Genomic DNA, 23,859 nt, shown 5'->3' with positions numbered 1-23,859 from the left:
GTTTACTTTGCAGTTAGACAAATAGCATAAATTTAAAACAGAGGTGTTGGCAATAAGGAGAGAAAGCAGTAAACATTCCTACTTCCATAAACTCACTACACTATAATTTAAGATATTTTCCCTATGTGGTAAATGCAAAACCAACAAAACTAAGCTGATTACCGGAGACCATTCTTGAGCAAGCCACTTTGGACAGTCAAATATATTGCAGGGCTGGACAACAGGCATCTTTGGCGTATACATGCATTTCCACTCTTCCACAGGGCTGATGTGCCCCTGAATGTCTTCTTCCACACAGGAGACGCTGCGGCTTTGAATGCCCCCTCCGCAGGATGAAGAACAGGCAGTCCAGGGTGTACTTTCCCATCTGGGAAACAGAGGCATCAGGAAACATTACCCTTGCTGTTCCCACCCCCACCTATACCCCCATAATGCTTAAACTGCTATCTGCAAGATTGGTTGATTGGTTGGGTGTTTGTTGTTTTTTTTTTTTTTTTTTTCCCCTACCTGATTAACATCAGTAAAAATTAATCATGTATCTATTTTCGTAAGTATCCATAGCAGCAAACCATGCTCATGGCTGGTGTCTTTTACATCACAGTTAATAATATGAAATCTCTCTCCCACTAATCCAACTACTACTACCACAGAAAATCTAAATACTTTTAACTTAATTGTTTTTTTTTCTTTTTTAATTGACGGGATTAACATATTTTCATAATTTTGTAATATTCTGAAGAATCTTTGTCACAAATCACAGGAAACTCAAAGTGCTCTGGGAAGCAAGCAAGTCAGCAGAGAAAAAAGAAAGATGAGAAGAGATTACCAAAAAGAAAATGTGACTATACTAGTAAGATACATGTCCTCTGATGGGTAAGCCAGATGGACCTTGTTTCCTTACAATTAAGGCAGTGAAAGAAGATGAGAAACCATCTTGTCTCTGCAAGCGCCATTTGAGAATGTAATGAAAAATGCATGTTCTGAAAAGCTATGCATACTTATGAGAATAATCATTCTTTTTAGTGATGCATATGCTATAAGATATGTATTCCTTTATATGTATACATGTCTGTCCATACAAAATAGCCTGGTATTGCCTCTCTTATATTCAAGCCCTTGTCACAGATTGGATGTGGGACCATTCTCATGATCCAGTGTGGCTATTCCTGTATATTCCAGTGCATGACTGAGGTACAGAAGTATGTTTTCTGCCTACCTGGAAACATTTCATGAAATAACTTTTTACCCCACAAGGCAAATGTCCTTTTCATAACGACTTTACAAATACTGTTTGAAGGAATGATTTTGGTCAGAAGATAACATTTTTTTATTTTAAAAAATAGTTTTTGTGGAAAACACCCCACCTGCTTCCTCCTTAAAACAAGAAGTAAAAAAAGTGAAGGGTGAGGACTTTCATTCTCTCGCTTAAAACAAAAGAAATATTTTTGTTAAGTAACAATAACAGGATCCCCAAGATTGTTGACCAGTATGAAAAATGCTTATCTTTCTCTCTAATTTTCCATCATATCAACCCATATTCTTCTCATCTGCTCCAGGACACCTAGCAATACCCTCCTCTGGCTACTGTCTGATAAAAATAATAAAAACCATAAGTACCATAAAAATAAATGTGAAATGGCTTAAATTAATAGTTCTTTATGAGTAGTAAAGCCACTGATTAATTCTATGACTTACTACTAGGAGTGGTGAAACCATTTTTACACCATGCACAGCCATCATCGTGTGCTGATCATAAATCACATATTTCACAAAGATGTAATTTTAGGAATACTTCTACTTAAATATGTTCCCTGTGGCTCTGCTGAACAAGTTTCCCAACATACAGCTAAGGTTTCTCACTACCACAAACAAGAGGCCCCAAACTGAAAGTCATGAACGGCAAAATTTGCTGAAGCCTGCCTGAGCCATCTTTTCCGAGCCATAAAAACTGATGGCACCAGGGAGTTTCCTGGAGTCTTTGTGACAAGTTTCTAGGTGCCTTAGGCAACCGTAACAATTTCAAACAGCTTAAATCTAGCAGATAGTTTGGTTCTCATGTTATGGAAGAACGTAAGAGAGGAAAATTAAGTTTCCCTGTTGCACAGCTCTTAAAGCAGGTATCACATCTCCTTTCAAGGTATGAAGGCTGCAACATTAGTTGAGGATTTGTGAAAAGAACTGATGGTGCATTAAAAGTTAAATGATACGTTTCCCTCTTGGCGATAAAATACAAGGCTGTAGAGTTGCAGTTGGGAAGTCTTGCAAAGATGCCTTCACAGATTTGCACTGTACTTCTGGAATGTTTATCACTCTCCTCTGTCCCTGTTATTAGGTGCCAGACTCAGGCAGGTAACACAACCAAACCAGGCCCTCTTTGGTTTGGCTGTTCTTTTTTATTTTGGGGCAGAGGTGGTGTTTTTTGTTTGGCTTGGGTTTTTTTTTGTTTTCTAATCCTATATAAAAAAAAGTTTGTTTTTTAATATTATTTTGTTGTTGCTTTTGGGGTTTTTTGTTTGTTTGCTTTTCCTAAACTACGCAAGCTCAGAGAAAAGGCATTTTTATCCCTCTGACTCGGCCCTGTCTCATGCCAGCCTCATGGTCTGTTCAGTTTCAGCTGCCTCTGGAGAAGGCACATGTAGCTGTGTCTTCCCTGTCCCATGCTTTCTGACAACCGGATACCACAGGGTGTTTTGTTTCTCTGCTTTGGATTTTCCTCAGGAGTAAAAGAGCCTCTGTCTAGCTGATGACTCAAAATGCTTTTCTGTTAAATACAGTCCCTCCACTATTAAGTACTGCTGAATCATCTTCTGATATAAAATTTCCTCTGTCCTTTCAATGTTAGTGCCCTTTGTAGACAATTGAAATAAAATCTGTTTTTTTTTAAAAGCTAGAGTGTTAAACCCTGTATTTGTATTTTAGCTTCTATATTCCTCACTAACAGGTTTAACTTTTGAGGCTAGGAGGTATGTGTGTGTATTTTTTTCTAAATAAAGAACAGAGAAAAGTGTTTTCCAGAAAAAAAGGAATTGGATGCAGAGGCATATGACAAATATTTGGTGATAATGACTATGTGCACATGAACATAAGCATTTATCTAGGAAGAGAAAAGCCTAGTCCTAAAGGCACAAATGTTAAAGGTTTTGAACATGAATGGCAGCCATAATCCTTGGCTGTTAAGTTGTTCTCCTTGTCTTACTCGGAGGTCAGTCCATGATTTGTGGAGTGTGAACACACTGCATTTGCACACTGATGCTGAAAGCTCTCTGCATCAGGCCTCAATATAGTTGGAGGGAGGTTGTTTGCTCACCTGGATGAGACTATCAAGTTGTATAGAGGGTTCTTTCTGTGATTTCATAGTCCATGACACAATAAATTAATGAAGAAGGAAACACAGCACAATACTTTTGCATGTCCAGGCAGTATTTCAAGACCCAGAGGTTATTATCCTTCACCTATCAAACATTTTTATCACCAACAGTCTTATTCACTGCTTTAAGAATAATTACTCATCTTATTATTTCCATGAGACTCTTGGGTCTTACATTAAAGACATTTTAATTGCAAGATAATTAATAATAAGGATCAGGTCTTGATCCTATTCCTGACCCAATCTCCTATTTCTTAGAAAAGCCAATGAATTAATGCCCCCAAGGAAGGCATTAGCATGGGTTTGTAGGATCAGAATGTAACACTAATGTTGTCAAAATCCAAAATCTAACAAATTATAGGCATACAAGCAGCAGCATGATGGGGATGAGGGAGAGAAAGTCTTGTGATTCATAACAAAGCCACAGATTATAGTTCTGCTCAGAGAGGAGTAAAGGGCAATAAAAGGAAAGTTGTGAGAGAAAAGGGAAAGTGGCATTGAAGAATGGGAGAAAGAAATGGACCCCACACTTAATAAATCTGCATTTCTCCTTCAGACAGATTATAATTTCAGTTCTGCATTGACATAATTTATAACAGGTTAGCACTTGGACATCTCTACATTAATCTGAAAGAGTCCAGAGCAAGAGAAAATCAGCATCTGTTAAATTAGCTTGAGAGCAAAGCACAAGTATCGAGAAGAATAAAAGAATGAGAAAATGTATCAAGCCTAGCATCTGGTTGACTGTTTTACATACCGAGGAAGGGGATGGTAGAGGTCATAGGGCATGATCTGCTTGTATCCATCACTGTTAGGAACAATAATGCCAACCCTCTGAGTAGAAGGTACACATAATAAAATAAACACTAAATGATTACATTATACAACTTTTGTATGACAATATTGTATTATATTACACAACTTTTTGTATTACAGCATTATAAACCAGCAAAACAAGATATTTTACCTACGTAGTCATCCCATTTTAAAAATAATATGCTCCCATCCTACTGTTTCTGAGTAACTTAAAGAATAAATCACTGGTTGCTACTTTTTTCTTATCAACATATTATTGCTTGAAAAACAACCAATCTATTGCTTCAAGTGACCCAAATATTATTTTAACTTATGGTGTTATTATTTAGCATCAAAAAGAATGTTTCTATATGTAATACTTTCTTGGGAGCTTGGAACAAAAGTTAATGAGAACAATAGGGAAGCTTCTATCTGCTTCAGAGAACTCTAAATAAAATCCTTTTATAACTATTATATGGTTGTTTCTGCCCATCAGATAAAACCTCTGCTTTTACAGGGGCCAGGATTAGAAATTTGAGTAATCACAGTGCAAGAATTTAAATCTGCAATTCTTGTCTCTTCACCTTAAGTGAGTCCAGACCTGCCTCTTTATTATGTTTTTTTTTTCTGGAAGAAAGGAGGAGTTTGAGAGAAGATTAACATGTCAGGTTGGGTTTTTTTTGTTTGTCATAACTGGTTGGCTTGTTTTGCTGTACTGTTATTGGTATGGTGTTGCAACGTGACATCTAAAAGTTATAGAAGGCAATAGCATAGATCAAAATTAGGAATTATCTGAAACATTATCATGCCAGTTATGTGTGAGATGGATGCCACTTGTCTTGTTGGCAACTACAGGGTCTCACTGAATTCCTAGTCTGAAATTTCATATTTTGTCTGCACTTTTTATAATTCTGACTCAGACTAAATTTAACCATGTTGTCTCTCATTTATCAGGCATATCTAATACCATCAAACAGATGATGTCAGAACACATCATTTATCACTTTCATCAAAGCCACTTGGGTATTTGGAGGGCGCAAGTGGACAGAAAATTTGAAGAGTGAATACCAATTGCATTAAAATAAAAAGTGTGTCTTCATCCAATTATGGAGAGTTGAAACTGAATGTCAAGAATAAAGGTGGTTTTCGGGAACCTTTTACAGATGAGAGACGCTAGGTATGCTGCTATGGATTTCTGCAAGGGGGAAGAAGCGAAGGAGGGGGAAAGGAGAAAGTATTCTCCATCCCCAACACAGTTCCCTGAAAAATGCTGTAAGCATTCAAAGGACTCTTGTGAGGCCAGGCCTAAAGGGGTCTATTCTCCTTTCAGTCAACAGGGATTTTATGTGCATAACTTGTCCAAGATAGAAGAATGGATCCCATTGTGTTTCCACAGCAAGGAGTCAGCGCCAGGTCAGCGTGCTGGAATATTCCAGCTAAAGCGCAGGAAGCAGCTGGAGCCCTGGAAGTATGTGAGAGGGACTAGACAGCTCCCTCTAAGACCAGGAGCCACTGCAGTCATAGGAACTCTCTCTGTGAGTGCCCATATTTGCATCTTCGAAGAGCTGCCTGTCCCTACAAAAATCTAAAAACCTAGGAGACATAGTTCTGGCACTGGGACACTTTGGAAAATACAAATGGGTTGGTTAGGGTATGGTCAATGAACAAGTCCTTCTGGACTTAGCTTGATGGGTAGACATCTGGAGAATCTGGAGGAATTGTCTACTAGTGTTTTAAGAAGATGGAAGGAAATTTTTTGTGAGGGTTTTTTCGCTCATGCTTTTGGGAATTTGCTGTTTTCCTGACTCTTCTACCACTGCTGCTGAAGTTCCAGTCTGAAGCTGTTTGCACTTTCCAGCACATCAGCTTGCTGAGAAGTAGTTGGAAAAAAAGGTTAACATAGTGAGTTAAAAAATGAAATAATTACACTATAAAACCATCTACTGCCTAAGAAAGAAGCAGATCTCAAAACATTTCTCATTCATTGCAGTGAAAAATATTTTCTTTCTAATAAACCTGATCTCTATGTATAATGCAGATCTACATGCTTTAGAATGCATTATTCCCAAGACTGTTCAGATAGAAATAACTGTACCACATCTAAACACTCCTAGGAATATTAAGTAACATTTACAAAGCACTGGATTAATATTGTAATTGGAAATGTTCGACCCTCAAAAAATTTTGCATACAAAAATTGCATTTCTGTAAACAGTATTGAGCTCCACAGAATTACTGACAATGTCTTTGTGCATACATGAGGGGCTGCCAAAGGTTCTCATTCTGTAACTGCAAGATAATGAATCCCAGCCATAAAATCATAGTAAGGAAAAAGATCCCCACAATAATACACAATGGCTTAATTTATGACTTAAAAAAAATTGCCTTAAAGATAAAACAGAAGAGCGGATGGTCATCGTATCATTAATGATATCTGCTCCTTTCCAGCTAGTCTTGTGCATGTTTTTTTGTACGTGTTCCATAAAAAAAACCCCTAAGACTAAGTTAACACTTAAAAAAAATCTTAGTGATTACTTTGGTGTATTCTTACTTTTTGATGGGACAAAGTGGTTTAAATTCCATGAATCTATCAGTCCACCATACTCCTATAAATATGATGGAGAGATCTACTTTATGGGCTTTATTTACTGTACATTACCCAGACAATGCAAAGGAGATGGTGTGCTAAAGGAGCAGAGGAAATCCTTCACTGAAATATGTGTGAGTAGCTAACACGACTCATTCACAAAGCATCAAGAGATCTGGCAGGAGAAGGAGCACAAAGCAAATTATTTTTCAGAGCTGTTCTGTCTCATATGTCTGCAATCTTCCATGCCTTTCAGACCAACAAGTCCTGTCATATATTCTGCACATTGGTTTTTTTAACTCCCGAGGGCTGGCAATCTCAATCCAGTTGCTCTTCCAAGGCACATGTATGGCTGGAATGGGAGCTGCAAGTCAGAGGTGAGAGTGCTGCAACCAGACCTACCATCTCTGCAAACATTCAGCCTTCCCCTAGGACAACTGTCTGCAGCTGCATTCCTTGGAAGACATGTTTGGTGAACTCCTCCCTAGCTGCTCCTTTTCCCCCTTAAGCACAGATTTAGCACAGATGACAAGCTCAAATGCCTTTCTCCTCTACCTCCCTGATGACTCCCTCTTCCTGACAAGGCCAGCCCTACCCAGCTCTCTCTCCTGTATGCTGACAAGTCTCAGGTTGGAGCCTGCTGAGCCAAGCAGGGGCATGGGTGCTAGAACTGGGAGAGGAGCCAGCAGAGAGAAAAGACATCTGCCTCCAAGGTGCCTCAGGGTGGTGTGATGCTGCATGGGGACAACCTGCAGCTCCTGCGCTGGTGTCCTGCACCCTGGTGTGCCACTGCCCAGCCTCTGCAGGATGCTCAAAAGCTGCTGGCTCACAGTCTTCACTTTTGCTGAGGGCTCTGTTTTGCCGAGGGTATCCTACTCACAACTGCAGGGCTGCCCACACTCCTGGGTGGCTGCACCCATTACACCTCTGTCCTGATGAGGACTCACATCAAATATAAGAGAAAAGGAAGATTTAAGCCTTCACTGAAACCTGTCAGACCTGTGAATAAACGACCTGCATGGCAGGGACTGGGCCATCTAAGCAATGGAATATATTTAAGATATTATTAGCAATGAAAAAATAATAATGAAATGTTAAAGTAGCTTGGGTTGGCTGCGCTGGATGACACCAAAGTGCTCACCATAAAAGAGAATACTTTAGCATCCAAGCCAGCATCTCTGTGAAAGCCACGATTATCACTGGACAGACAACAATCTTGTGCAAAAGACTAGCACTTTAACACTTTGAATCCTGACACTAAGGCAGTGTGTGTTACTGCACTTCAGTGCTCTCTGAAGATGCCACACTGTGACATTATCTCCTGTGGTACAGGAACATTTTCTGTGTTGAGAAACAGCTATTGGGGCCCTCAAAGAGATGGTATCTGTTCATGCCTCCCATGTGTTATTCTGTGAATCTATTACTGTTTCCCTTTAGAGCTGGGGTAGATGACATCCACAGTAACACCACAGGTACAGACAACATTGGTTTCAAAGCCTACTTTTACAGGCAGTGAAACAGTAATTCTTAGGTATTCTACCAGTATGAGTTACCTTTCTGGTTTCTTGATGCTATCAATGTGAATCTTGAAAAACTACTATGTACTTTGTATTTATATATCCTTCTATATGGTCTTAGTACTTCACAGATTTGCAAAATCCAATGTCTTCTGATTAAACATTTTAAAATGGAATGTCAGTGGATACTTAAAAAACCAACTTATATATGAAAAAGCTGCTGAGAAAGCCACCCTTTTGAGCCAGATTCTGAAAAACCTCTTGCTTTAAACAGAATGTCTGTTTGGCACAACAATACTTACCTTTATAAAAAATGTCTTGCTTATGGTGCAGAGATTTCAAATTATAAGCAACATATGGTTTAATTAGCTTTGCCATAGACTGCTAAAAACTAATCTGTTCACAGTGCTTGAAATAGGTGTTGCCAGTTGAAAGCAGAAAAAGAATTCCTTCCAGCAGCATGACTGTAATGCTTCTAAATATCTCCCTTTTTTATTCAGTTCAATATTTTATGGTGGTTTGGATGAGCAGCGATTGATACAAAGAAGGAATGAGCTGCTATTTTCCACTACTAGGTGTTAATACCTGAATATCCAGTGAAAATCTCCGTAAATGACCATTTACTTGCTGCAGTTTTGGTCTCTTCTAGGACTTAAATAGACTAATTTTCCTGTAACTTCACATTGGGCAGACATATACCTGTATCTGATGCTCACAGCAGTACATGATATACTTTCCCACCTTACAGCTTGTTATCTGATGCCTCCTGGCAGCTCCTTTATGACTTTCTTTCTATGTTTCATTAATACTTACTGTCCCCTTACAGCTGAATTTGCTTTGCTATTTACTTCTTTTCAGTGCTTGACAAGTGCTTCCTGGCCCACCCTCCCTGCCTGTTCTGACAAAGTTATTTTCTATATTAATTTAAATTACTTTTATCCTGTCCAAAAATTGAAGGTTTCAACTACTTGTCTTGAGAAGAAATGTACCTCTTTAGGCATTAGAATTGTCTGCTGCTCATCTTTATCCTGCTCTTGAATTCAGGTGACCTTGCTTATGACTACCAGAACACTGCCATTGCTATCAGCTTCTTTTCCATCTACAACTCCACTTTCACATCACCAAGTATATTATAGACTTCTCACTAAGGATCACTCTGAATGGTCATAACATCCTGGTGTCTTTTGTATGCTTTCACTTGTACTTCAGTGCTCTTGTTAGATTAGCTGAAAATTTTAACAACTAAAAAGTACAACTTCATTAAAACTTAAATTTAATTTTATACTTCTTTTTGGTGATGCCTACTTCTGCCACCACCCATTATAGATATTTAAATGAGAATGATAAAGAAAAACTTGGACAGGAAGAGGAGTTTGCAATTTTGTTGGAGAACTCCATAAATAGTGGATATCCAAGAGTTTTCAGGTCTCCGGGTGCTGAAAATCTTGCTTGAATGAGAGATTTCCCCCCAAACTTTCCACAGGTATCAACATTATTTCTAGTGGCAGGCTTACAGATAAAACTATCCGAACTCCAGGAATTAAAGTGTTAAAAAGAACACTTTACGCTAGAGGCTTGCTAATATGAAAGTTTTTAGACAAGTGCTTCATGAATTTAGAATCTTTGCTTAGGTTGCCTTTAGAAATCTTTATACACCATTGAAATCTCCCAGTAAAAGCATGAATAGAGCTTTTGTGACTCAGAAACTCCCACATTAACATGTAGGAGCAATAGGCAAAAAATATGGGAGATTGGGAAAAATTCAGAATGACACAGCCGGGAATGCCACCTAAAAGCTGAAGATGAAATCTAGAAATAATACTGAGAGTATCCTGGTGAGTAAGTGAATGATGAGTGGGGAAATAGCACTTTTCATATTTGTAAAAATTGCTTTTTGGAGGGAAGCCTTTGAATTATGGAGGAGATGTATTTTCTGCTTACAGCACCTTAGAATTGTCCTAAATTAGCACACCCAGTTAAGTCAAATCTGAACAAACCTTTTCTCTAAGCTGGCAAAAATTCCATTCTTTTTTCACTAAAAGATACAAGAAATGAGGATATAGATGAAAGCTGAAAATCCCTTCCAGTCTGTGAAGTTTTGGGTAGTTAAAAGATTTTCACTTAATTAAATAGGTGAAATACTAATGTTGGATTTTGCCACATAGAAGGTAAGTGGACTAGATTGAACTGGCCGCTGCTTACATCAGTAGATATTACACATACAGACTTATTTGTGCCAGTCAATGCAGACTGCGGTAAAATCATAATGGACTGTAAATAAACAGATCCTTCCTTTTTTCTTTGTAAGGCATGAACTGGATCTGAAACAGGGTTGATGAGAGAGGCTGGATAGAGCATTGGTAAGTAGGGATGAAAAGACACTCAGTGTCATGGTGTATCACGCATTCTGTGAGACATGAATTAGTGGTCTGACTTGGATGAACAGTACAGGTGGCCACCTCTACTTAACCTGGAAAATGGGTATGTATACATTATATATGTTTGATAAATAACCATCCACAGACTTTTCCATCTTCGTGAGGCAAAGCTTTTTTGCTATTCAAGATTCCAGCAACACTGCTAATTATTGCCATAGTAAGCACAATAAAGTAAAACATTTCTATGCACTAAAACTAAAGAGGCAACTTATTGCAGGCCCACACAATGCTTGTGGTATTCATTCAAACTTTTCTTTCAGCCTGTCCTTTGCTGAAAATTTTAGTGTAAGCTCTCCTACAGCAACCCATTTCAGCTGCTTTATTCAGTGCAACTGTGGTCTTCAACAATTATTTTCTGCGGCATTCATTGACACACCATAGGAACAGTCAGCAACCACTAATCAGCTGTGCCTCACTGGGACTGGGTTTGCCAGGAAAAATTAACTTCTTTTATCCTGGTGGAGCAGAGCAGCTCCCATACAGAAAAGACACTGCAGAGCCAAGACACCCTCCTTGTCCGTGCTTCTGACCCCGTGTTTCTGCTTCACCTACCCTATTCCTGACTGTAAGAAATCATCAGGAATCCAGAAGTTACCACAGATTTCCTCTGTTTTTTTCCTCTGGGTTGTTGATTCTTGACTTCTTTACAAAGGCACTTTTGAAAATAGTAATTTGAAATTTGGCATACTTTAAAGATGTTTCCAAAAAGCCAGTTCCTCTGGGATGGCATTGCTGTATTTCTAAATGACTCTCCCTCCCCTCAGGGTCTTTATATCGACAACTTTGCCCTGTTATGTCTTATATAAACCAAAAATTGCTTCCTGACATCTGCCCAGCTGTTATTTTTTTTCTCTTTCCTCCCATGTACCATGCAGTCATCTGTCTCACCATTTGAGAACATATAATTTAAAATCATTGGGAAAAGTATGGAAAATATCCACAGCATAAATTCCAGAGGCAAATTACATACTTGACCCAGAACTGTATGTTTAAAAAATAGCATCTTGGAATTAAAAAAAAAAAAAATACAGCAACTACATAGAATTACTTTCTCATTGATCCTGTGATAGGTAACTCTAAAAGATAGTTTCCATACTGATGCATACCTTTCAAGAATCCCTTTCCTGAGACATTCATGTTTCAACATTCTACCTGATTATACCTGACCTCTACTGACTTTGGTCTCAAACAAAATGGTCTTAAAGGAACAAAGGAATATAAACTGCCCTACACTCTGGGTAAATGTGTCTTCAATGACAAAGCAATTGGAGTGTTAACTCCAGAAAAAGTCAGTGAACTTCAGCGAAAACTTTCTGTAAGAAGTAAAAACTGTCTTTGCCTTGGAGTGATTTGTTCTGCTCTGATAATGCCTAGCTACTCTAAAGCTGGTATACCTGGTTTGGGCAGCAACCATCCTCAGACAGGTGGATACACAGGCCCATAGGTTTCTTACACATCCTTTTTCTCATCAGGACATCTTTTTTCTGTGACAATCTCCAGCAATCTGAAGTGACACAGCAACTTTTTATGTGACGCTTGCTCGAACTCACTTTATCAAATTTGGCACAAAACTAGTCTAGAAGGAAAGGAGCTGGTGATAAAATGGCTTTAGGACATCCTTGTCATGCCTGTTGGGCTATGCTTAACCATCTTTTAGCAAAGCCACATAAGACGACCAAAAGGTTTAGACTGCATAAATAAATGCTTGCTGTTATTGAGTGGCTGCAGATGGATTCCCACTGAAGTTCAGGGCAATCAGTGCAACAAAGGATTGGTCTTTTTTGTGGTTTTCTTTCTTTTCTTATACATGAAAAACCTGACTATCTGATCCTACTATATTTTCTATTAATCTTCTGAGGAAGAATGCACAGGAAGTTCCACCTTAACACGAGGAAGAATTTTTTACTGTGCAGTGGCAGTGCACTGGCACAGATTGCCCAGAGAGGTTGTGGAGTCTCTCTCATTGGGGATATTCAAGAATCATCTGGACACGATCCTGTGCCATGTGCTCTTGGATGACCCGGCTTGAGCATGGAGGTTGGACCAGATGACCCACTGCGGTCCCTTCCAGCCTGACCCATTCTGTGATTCTGTGGGGCAGCAAGCATGAGATTTTCATGCAGGGCCAAAGGACATTGCTAACTAGAACAAAATCACTCATTACATTTTACAAGTTGCCATAAATGCAAGCATGACTTTTATTAAGGAGAAAATTTTTTAAAAAAACCATAAAAATAATTGTGATGACAATAATTTTCAAGCAAAAGAATTTTTTCAATCTCACTAACACTTAAGAGGCAGGTACTGAATGTGGGGATGGTATCATGGACAATTTGTTTTCTCATACTTTGTAACAATTAATGAGGCAAAATACATTCTGAGGGGAAGAAACAACCATTTCAAATCAGTCTTTGCTATGTGAAGGTGCTAAATAAAGGTGTTCTACACAGTGCTTTCTCAGGATGAGAAAGAGGTTGAATTATGTGGGATAAATGACACTGTGAGAAATATCAACAGAATATTCTCCTATTTTATTTTACTCCTTTAGATCTCAGCCTCCTCTAAAATTAAAGTTGACTGACCTTGCAGGACAAGGATCCAGATTACACTCTTGAAGTTTTGGTTTTGGCTTGATATTTTCAGGATAATAGTGACAGTACTGATCCGCTACTACCCGATTGCTTCTCAGATCAAAGCACTCAGCAGATGTCAGTTGATAACCTGCAATACACAGAGGAATAAATAATATGAGACATGGTATTCTTCCTGTCTGGCTCTGGAATGTATCTAAGTTCTGATTTGGTAAAAAAAACCCTAATTTCAGCTTGCTTGGACATAGCAGCTGTTGTTTTACAGGCCAGATTGAAAACAGCAGTAGGTAGTAGGAAATAAAGATAACCAGTACAGTCAAACAAAAATTCAGAAGCCTAGAAAAAACAAAGGAAAAAAACAAAGGCAGAGGTTTCATAGTCACCGAGAATTGTGCCCTCTGTTTCAGTATAGCACATAAACCTGCTGGTAGGAACAGGGACAAATGGAGACATCTTGTTTTTCCAAAAGAGGCCCAAATCCCATCAGCCCTTATGTTTGACTGCTGTAGCATTAAATGCAGACATGTAGGCATGAAGATGTACTTTATCTACACAGTTGGGCATGATGCTAAAAACTTACTGGCTACTGCCACATTGCTAAATCCCTCTCTTCATTTAGTTGAAACTATTTAAACAGGGCAGAAGTTGGGACAGGTCAGGTACGCAGGTGACAGTTTCTGAAATACTGTGGTAATGCATTACCTCCGCCACAGGATGCTGAACAAGGGAAAAAATCAGTTTCCCTCCATCGGTGAATGATAGGCTGGTAGAAGATGAACTGGACTGAACTGTCAGCAGCACCAGCATAATGGATCTGAAAAAGAGGTTATATCAAAGAGTGAACCTATTATAAATGCTGGGAAGAATTATTCCGCTACATGCATCTTGCAGCTTCATTAAATACCAGATACACATTGTAATAGAAAAATTAAATAGAAAAACAAAGCATAGATCGGTGGCAAAATCTTGGGTTCAAAACACAGTCAAATAAATTTCTGGGCATAGTCAGTGACCATTTTGAGACCATATTCTGAAATAAAGAGTGCATGGCAAACGCATGGTTAGTGCTACTGAATAATCTTAAAGGGACAGAAGACAGGGACTAATGTTTAATGAATCAGAAAATCACCTACTACTATTTACTGTCCCTGATACCTGGACACAGATTTTAGATGTTTAATGTTTCCCAAAAAACATTCTATGAGGAGTTATAATACACTTGATAGTACAGTGTAAAACATGGGAGGCTGAGATGTGAAAAATAATAAATAGTTTAAAAATTTTAATTCACTTTTTTTTTTTTTCCTGAGGTGAGGTCTTTATTTCATTCTCCTTTGTGGCACTGTCTTTATTATAAGTTTGTTCTCCTGCTTACTTTATTTTGCTTGTAAAAATGCTTTTTTCAGACTTAGGCATGAAATCCTGGCTGGGGCTAAGTGCATATCTAGAATACTGTCTTTAGAGCGTACAAGCCATCTGAGCTTAAAAGCTAGCATGCTTTCAGTACTATGTGTGAATGGATTTCCCACATAAACAAGAGTTTGTAGTGCAAGGACTGCAATATGAGAGACCTACAACCTGGTAAAGCAGCACCACTTGCACCCAGCCCAGTAAAAAACCCTTCCCACTTGACATCTGTTCTGATTAATCCAGTTATGAGGACTTCAAAATCTCAGCAGGTTACCCCTTGTCCTTATCTCTATGCCTCTGCATGAACAGCTGGCAAGGGAAGAAAAAAGTCTGCTGCTAAAATCCTCTCCTATTTGATTATTTGTCCTAGGACACTGTGTTTCAGTGCTGCCTGAGCATCTCTGCATCAGTGGCATAATGCTATCACAACAGAGAAAACTGCTAAATCACAACTACGAAAGATGGATCCTTGTCCAAGACAGTACTGCTGCTCTCAGGAGCAATCCTCTCCCTTTTTTCCAGACAGCTTAAACTGTTTAACCACTGCCTTTTTTTTTTTTTTTTCCTTTTCTCTCATGTTTCAAATGAGTCTCCTCATTTTGGAAACACTGTTTTTAAATCTGCCTTTCCCTTTCTCTTCTCTCTTTCCAAACACCAAGAGACACTGTTGAAGAATGGTTTGTGAAATAGAAACAAAAATATGACAAATCTAGATGAACTTTGTAACTTGGGTTGTTTGTTTTGTTTTCCTCTGTAGATGGACAGCAACATGATTACAAATCAAGATACATCTTGAAGAGCAGAAGGAGGGCAAGAATACTGATGTGTGTATGAGATCTGGTCCACTGCGACTAAGGCTGCCCTTTTCTAATTAAGCAGTGATGTCAGTTCCCAAAAGGAAAAAAACCCAAACCAGCTGTAGCAATAATACAACTGCTTCAGCAAAGGGGAGGCCTTTTGCACAGATCAATATTCTTTGAATCTGTGTGTCAGAAACAGGATACCTAATTCCTTCTGTGGGGATGATGCATTAATCGCACACTGCAGAAGGGTCTTTCCAGGCTCATGAAAGCCTCAGGCACTCCTGGGAAAAATGTTCGGTTGTGCTGGAAGCCATCTGGGGAGGTCTCTGATCTCAATGTACAGGAAAGGCATTCTCTGGGGAGAATTCTGTTCTTACTCTTTGTTTTTTAAGGATCATCAGTGATTCGCATACTCAGATCTCCTCAGCAGTACGGTCTGCAGTGAATCATAAAGAACAGACCAAGAACTCACACAGAGGCTACTATAAAAGGAATGGGAGGAAAAAAGAGTTTACATTTTAAAAAATAAAAAAAATCAGGAAGAAAGAAGAGTTCCTCTCTCCCTGGTGATTATTCCCGCATGTCTGCAGTTATCTGTCTGTTGTGACATAGAGAAAAGACAGATGTACATCTTTTCCAGCCTAATGTGGAAGTCACTCATACAGCCATGATAACAGCATAGGTGGGAAAGAATTACAATGAGCCACAGTCATAAGCTCAAATTATACAAAACAAGCAAATAAAAGAAGCATACATGTATTTTTTTAAGGAGTATTGTAAGCAGAAGAGGAACAATATACAATATAATATATACACGTGATTCCACATAGCAAAAACTTCTTTCGTATTTTGTTTGACTGTTTGTTAAAGCTAAGTTCTTTGTCCAGGAAAAAACATCAGTGGCTGCTTGAGCCCTGAAAAACTCAAGAGTGAGACTTGATAGCTAAATGCTGTAAAAAATGTCCTGGTTTGACTGCACAGGGCCAACTCCCACACATTGAAATCTCTGTAGTAATCTCTCCCACACTCAGCTCTGTAGTATGATGAAATGAATGCTCTGTAGTATGATGAATTTGCAACACCCTCGTAGCTATGAGAAGTGACAAAGATTCAAATAGAGATGGTCGTCACCTGAGAATCTTAAGCTAGTCCTCCAACTAACAATGAGTTTCCCATACTTAGGTAACTGAACTAGAAAAAATGGCAATTGACCAATGTATTTGCAAATAAAATCCTATCTGAATTTTTCAGGCTAAACAACCCCATTTCCCTAAGCCGTTCTTCACAGGGCTTGTGTTCTAGACCCCTCATCAGCCTTGTTGTCCTTCTCTGGAAGTGTTTGAGCATCTCCACATCCTTCCTAAATTGAGGGGCCCAGAACTGGACACAGCACTCAAAGTGTGGCCTCACCAGGGCCGAGTACAGGGGAAGAATGACTTCCCTTGTCCTGCTGGCCACACTATTCCTGATCCAGGCCAGGATGCCATGATTGGCCTTCTTGGTCACCTGGGCACAGTTGGCTCCTGTTCAGTCAGCTGTTGACTCAAAAGAATAACACCAGTCATATAAGAAACTGGTTAAAACTAGAGTCCTCAGAATATCCACTGTCTAGCCTACAGCCACTATCAACAGAGATATCTTTTTTCCCTGTTGAAAGACCCTGGAAAAAAATAATCTCTTTTAATCACTGTTTTTTACACTGATTTTATTAATACCTGCCTGAGATGATGCAAGAGAAGCACAAAGTGTTGCTCAGGTGAAGTTTGGAGTTGATAAAATGTAGATTTGGTTTGGGAGATGTCACAAAAAGTTGAATGAAAACAAGAACATAAAAACTTGAACACAAAAGGTGTGTAAGCTTTTTGAGATATTCTGATCTGTTCTATGAACAAGAGACTGCAACATCTGACTTCACCTTTGCACATTGTTGGTTTTTCCTGTTACTCCAAAATTTGATTAGTTCACATAAAACCTAACAAGTCAAGTTCCTGAAAGCCCAACCCTTTTTCACTTGATTTTGGCAGTGTGTGCCTGAACCATTTGCTTCTGTTCACTGAAGAACACATGGCCTGACCTACAAAACTACTGTAGTTTACTTGGACAGCTTTGAAATTTAATCAGCAGTTTATAACCAGCAGTCATAACCAAGTAATTATTAATGCTACTTGTAGAGCTAAGCCATGAGAAGTATATTCAACAAAATGTTCTCATTTTATGCAGTCGGGGGGAGGTGAGGAGGAAAGACACCATTTCTTTCTTGTGTGTGTGTGTGTTCCAAAATGGAGACAGAGAAAGGAAATTATTATTTCATACCTCAGAATCATAGAACCATTCAGGCTGGAAAGACATTCCCAGATGGAATCCAACCTTTGACCAAACAGCACCATGTCAACTAAACCATAGCACTAAGTGCCATGTCCAATTGTTTCTGGAATATTTCCAGGGATGGTGAGTCCACCAGCTCCCTGGGCAGCCCATTGCAACCCTTGCAGTGAAGTTCTTCCTGATGTGCAGCCTGGACCTCCCCTAGTGCAGCTTAAGCCTGTGTCCTCTTGTCCTGTCACTGGTTGCCTGTGAGAAGAGATTGACCCCCACCTGGCTACAGTCTCCTTTCAGGCAGTCGTGGAGAGTGATGAGGTCTCCCCTGAGCGTCCTCCTCTCCAGGCTAAACAACTTCAGCCTCCTCAGCCATTCCTCATTGGACTTACTCTCTAGGCCCTTCACCAGCTCTGTTGTCCTTCTCTGGAAGTGCTTCAGCAAATTCTGTCTTACACAATTTGATCTGCTCTACTATGATCTAGCTCCATGCCACCATGCTTATTAGAAAAGTTCTGATGGATTCTCCCATATTCTGATTCTGATTCTGAATTCTTTCTGCAAGTTCCAAATGCCAAATCATCAGATTGATACTAATGAAAGTAATTAATGAGAAATCTGACATATGTAATTTTGTGCTTCTCAAGTCAGTAGAAAAAATATTCTACCTAGAGTGCTTCAGTATTGCTGGTTGTATGTGGTGATATCTTGCACTGAAAAAAAGAAGGATGTACAAGAGATTTGTTGCTGTTAATAATTTGTTCATGAAGGAAATAGAAGCCAGACATTGTCATGGGAAAATAACTTTTACAAGCTTGTTTAAAATAACATAAAAAGAAAATAAAATGTAAATAATGAGAAATGCTGAAGGCTTTCAAGCATATGTTTTAAGACAAGACTACACCATAACTCCTCTGAGTTTGCCTTGTCATTCCCTTGAATGCTGAAAGGCGCTCTGCCCTCAAGGTCCAGGGAATATGCCTACTGTCCACTTCTGCATTCACATCCCCTGGTTTTGATTGTCCTGTATTGGATCAGCTTGGTTTTAGGGTTGTCTCTCTAATGAAAGTCAGCTCCACCTGTTGCTTCTCAATTTAAGCCTCTAAATCAGCCAGAGACATCACTCTGGAATTATATTATCACTGATTTACATACTTTGCAAGGTATCTCTGAATTGAACTTGCTTACCCTGTCCCAATCTTGGTTTAATCAGTATTCTTTAGGTGATGAGAGTGTTAAAAAGCCTTTAGATTAATTCTCTCACAAAGCCACAATAGAAAGCTAGAAGGTCCAAATCTTTTACCAGTTCCATTAATCTGCCCATAAAAAGAAAAAAAGAGAAAATCACGACAGTGGATTGGCTAGGATAGCTGGCAGTAATGGAACCTGTGGTACCAGATATAACACTTACTCATCTGTACATAATCCACTACTAACGTGGCAATGTGGAAATTTCTCAAATGAGAAGACCAAAATCATTCCATAGAACCAAAGGCAACCCCAAATAGTGAAACCAGATGTGCTGCATCTCTGCTGTGATACCACCCATAACATCCCAGTCGTCTGTGGAAAGACCATTTTACCACCATCATCATGATCCCAGGGTAAGAGAATTCACCTTTGAACAAGCCATCTTAATTGTAACTGCAGAATATTTATTAATCTTAAGTTATTAACGGCAATATCTAGGAAATCAATGTAAAAAGAGGATCCTATTGTGATAGATACTGTATAAAAATAAAATTAACAAACTGAAAGGGCATTTTTTGCCACACACATGCAAGTTGTTAAAATAATGAAAAATGAACACGGTTGGCTCCAAGCCTTAATTGCACTTAAAAGTGACTGATTTTTGAGAGATATATGTAAACAAAAGTTACAGAGTAAGAAGAGGAAAAATTACAAATAACAATTTGTCAGAGGAATAAAAAATTACATGTCTAAGAAACTTTCTCTATTGCCTTAATGACGTCATGAAGATTTTTTGCCTTTTCTTTTATACCCCTGTTATACCTTTTTACAACTTCTGTATTAGTGCTTTTCCCCTACATTCTTGGACTTGTTTGTCAAGCTAAGAGACTAAACATTTTAGAAGCCTCGTAGCTAGGGATCAGTGTGCCCCAGACCCCAAGGTCCTCTTCAGAACATATTCTGTAAACTAAGACAGAACCATCCAGGGGAAGGCTCCTCAGGGAGGGGGGTTCACTTGAGCCTCTCATTTGGGAATCTTTGATAGATATGCTAATTAGTAAGACCTACAATGTTATACCAGATCTTCTGGGGGTGTGCATTGCGGTGTGCATTTCGGTGCAGTTGACCTGGATGTGGTGCACCTAAAGATCCTTAAAATAAATACCAAGGTAAAATCCCTTTTCCCCTTCTAACCGTGTTTGACTCTTGACTTTAAGACCAGGAAAAGGCATCATTAAAACCTGCCAGTACATTTCAGATCAGCAGTACTTTAAAGAAGTATGTAAAATTAATGGTAACACATCTTCAGATCCAAACAGCATCTACCCAGTAGCTTCAAAGGACGTACTGGTTGAGCACAGGAATCGCAAATCCAAATCACATATGGTATTCAGTCTACTTACATGCATAAACCATGGTTTAAACCACATAGATAGAAATCTGTAACAGTTTTCAGAAGGCATCTCATGAATAATGAACAAAACTTCGGTCCAACAATTTCTACGTCAGTTACGGGGTGAGTAGATAGAATGTAAAAAGACAACAGAACTTAAAGAGTACCCTGAGAAAGGTAATTTTTTCTGAGCATTGTGGTTTTCTTTGTCAAGAAAATAAAGGTAGTTTTATTAGTCTAGGTTTTTTTCTAGGTTTCTCACCAAAGAGTCCTAGACGGATACTCCTAGAAGATTCTCCCATGAACTGATGACTGGGTAAAGAATGGTCCAATAAGCTGCTCTTGCAATGGATGAAGGACTGTGGAATCCCTCAGGGATATGTGCTATGGCATGAGTTGTTAGCCAGATGCCCAGATGAGCAGCATAAAGGGTCAACCATGAGCTTACCAAGTTTGCTAATGAAAAAACTTATGAATGGTGTGTAAAATTGAAACCATCTGTGAAAGCCCTCAAAGTTTTGACAGACTAAATTCAAGTTCAGTTAAAAAAAAAGAAATAATGCCTATGGGAAACCCCAATTAATTATATATGCTAATTATACACAGAACTGTTGTCCACATTAGCTATTACTATTCAGAACAGTAGTAGGGTTGTTTTAGGTATTCCTCTGAAAATATCAGCTCAGTTAAAAACATCCATAGAATTTTGCAGAAAGGATGAAAGAAGAAGAGAAAAGTACATAGCCAGGTAGAATCCATTTGTGTCCTGATTATTGTGTGTATAGAATCATAAAACCATTAAGGTTGGAAAAGACCTCTAAGATCCAAAGCCAGTCCAACAACTATCTTGACACTGCCAAGTCCACTACTACACCATGTCTCTAAGCACCACATCTCATTTTCTGAACACTCCAGTGATTCCGCCACTTCTCTGGGCAGCTTGTTGCAATGCTTAATCAGCCTTTCAGTGATGAAATTTTTTTGAGTATTCAATCTAAAGCTCCCCTGGCACAACTTTAGGCCATTTCCTTTTGTCCTATTACTTGCTACCTCAGAGAAGAGACTGACCCCCAACTCATTACAATTTCCTTTCAAGTAATATTAGAGTGTAAGTTCACTCTTTTTCAACATATATATGTATAATTACCTCTTTATATAAAATAGATATTAAATAATTTTATAACATTTTATTAAACTACATGTCTACTTATAAGAAATCGATTCTTTCAAAATATACATTTATGTATTTAAATACAAGTCACAAATTACATGTTTATGTGTATTTTAAAAAATTGTGACTGTACTGTCACAGTGAAACCAGGAAAAGGACAGAGAATGGAAAAAAGGATAAACTTCTTGGGGATCATCTTTGATAAAAAAGTAAATATTAAATAGAGTAAGACATAAGAAGGACACCGGCCTGTTGGAGTCCAAAGGAGGTACATGAAGATGATCAGAGGGATGGAGCATCTCTCCTATGAGGAAAGGCTGAGACAGTTGGGATAGTTCAGCCTGGAGAACTTGCTCTGAGAACACCTTACAGCAGCCATCCAGTACCTAAAGAGGGCTACAAGAGAGCTGAAGAGGGGCTTTTGACAAGGGCATATAGAGACAGGATGAAGGATAATGGCTTTAAACTTGAAGAGGGTAGATTTAGCTTAGATCTTAGGAAGAAATTCTTTTGTGTGAGCATGGTTAGACACTGTAAAATGTCGCTCAGAGAAATTGTGGATGCTCTATCCTTGGAAATGTTCAAGACCAGGCTAGATGTAGCTCTGAGCAAGCTGATCTAGTAGCTGTCCCTGCCCATGGGAGCGGAGTTGGAAATAGAGAATCCTTGAGGTTTCTTACAACCCAAACCATCCTATGATTCTACGAAGAAGACACTAGGAAAGAGGCAAATGATGATGACAGAGATATCAAACACAGAAGTAAAGGAGAAAGGAGGTAAACAGTAGTAATAATTTCCTGTCTCTCAGAATGGGAAAACCAGAAGGAATCAGTGAAAATGATTTGAAAGGTTTGAAAAATGAGATGTATTCCTTATTTTACACAGTGTATTGTTCACTATGGAAATCATTGCATGACCTAAAGGTCAAATATATTGATTAGGAGAATGATCATGTTCTACGTGCTATTAATTGAAATACTTTATATTGAACAGAAAAGAAAAAAGGTTGATATAAAATAAAAACTGTGCACTGTTTTTGAAAGGTTTATTTCATGGTTTTCCATACATTTCACCTCATTTGCCAAAATAGGAGAAAAAAGAATTTTCCTGAACTTGTCACAAGACCTAGTCAAGATAAATAATGATTAGTGCTGGTCACTACTTGTGACTTTGACCTAGAAATTATTAAAAAAATGTACATTTTTTGGGTATCAGGAAATCAGACTGGGTGATTTTTATGACTAATACTGCGAAAAGAAGTATTGAATGCAAACATAGGTTGATAAAAGCCATTGATACAGACATGCTTCCAGCTAAATCCAATCTGCAGTGTGCCACAATGACCTCAGGAAGACACATCTCAAGAGGTACTTTTGCCTTACAATGAATTGACAATATTCTGTTGATCTCTTCTAGATGAAGCAAAGTGTTTCAGTGGGTTGACCTTGCTAACACAAAAGCTGTGAACCAGTCACACTAAACCTTAACTAATACTATTTCTGTGCACTCAGCCTTAATTCTATCTCTACCTACTTCCAGGAGCTCCATCCTAACCCCGAGCTGTCAGTGCTACCCAGATTCTTCATCACTTCCCACCTGATCTGAAGCCTTCTCCCAAATATGAGGTATAATCTCTTCTGGAAACCTTTGCCAGCATCAGAACTAAATTGTACAGAAGACTCTTACTGTCTTCACTTCCAATTCTCATATGATAATACCTCAAATATCCAACAATATGTGAACCATAAATAGTAGCTCTTTGCTGCTAGAGCAAATTTGCATCATTTGGTCTCTGCCTTAAAGAGAGTATTGAAATAATTTAGTTTATGCCACAAAGTAAATCACTATGTGCTCCTTGTTCAAAGTAACATTTAATCCAATCCTGGCTCTAGCCTGACAAGGCCCATCAACCTCTCTGCCAGCTGGCTGCCTGTACATGCATTATCCCTTGCATGCCCTTGCAAGTCCCAGGAAGTCTAGACTAAGTCCCAGCCTTATTTTCTATCTCTAATCTGGACTGTTATCAAATGCATTTATCTCACCAGCACTTTCTGCCAGTCCTAGACTGCAGCTGAGCCAACAGTTGTCTGGCTAGCTCTAGAGTTCTGTGTAATTCAGCATCCACTTTTGAGATGTGTTTTATGACTTTTTGGACAATTGGTGGCCAAAACTCTAATTTCAGCAGTAACTCTGCCCAAGTGAACCCAGTCCACATAATTTCTAAATCAGCCAGCAGAACACCCCAGCCACTAGCACAAAAAGAACCGCCAGACAGTCTCT

General features: G+C 38.8%; 1 protein-coding gene across 3 annotated transcripts in view; it reads right to left on the bottom strand.

Moving 5' to 3' along the window:
* The window catches only part of ADAMTSL1 (ADAMTS like 1), a 118,441-nt gene that overhangs the window by 28,302 nt on the left and 66,280 nt on the right, over positions 1–23,859 (bottom strand). For 2 of the 3 annotated variants that reach the window (XM_017730586.1, XM_017730587.1), the window contains exons 8-11: positions 13,998–14,109; positions 13,287–13,425; positions 4,125–4,175; positions 163–367 (exon numbers count right to left, since the gene is read on the bottom strand). In XM_017730586.1, the coding sequence (XP_017586075.1) occupies positions 163–367; positions 4,125–4,175; positions 13,287–13,425; positions 13,998–14,109 (507 nt within the window). Of the gene's footprint in view, positions 1–162; positions 368–4,124; positions 4,202–13,286; positions 13,426–13,997; positions 14,110–23,859 lie in introns of all 3 variants that reach the window. The other variant, XM_017730588.1, reaches the window with a different exon arrangement.

Source organism: Corvus brachyrhynchos, unplaced genomic scaffold (genome assembly GCF_000691975.1).
Source record: "Corvus brachyrhynchos isolate BGI_N302 unplaced genomic scaffold, ASM69197v1 scaffold93, whole genome shotgun sequence".
Taxonomy (NCBI): Eukaryota; Metazoa; Chordata; class Aves; order Passeriformes; family Corvidae; genus Corvus; species Corvus brachyrhynchos.
The sequence above is the reverse complement of the archived record's forward strand: the minus strand, read 5'-3'. Positions and strand labels throughout refer to the sequence as shown.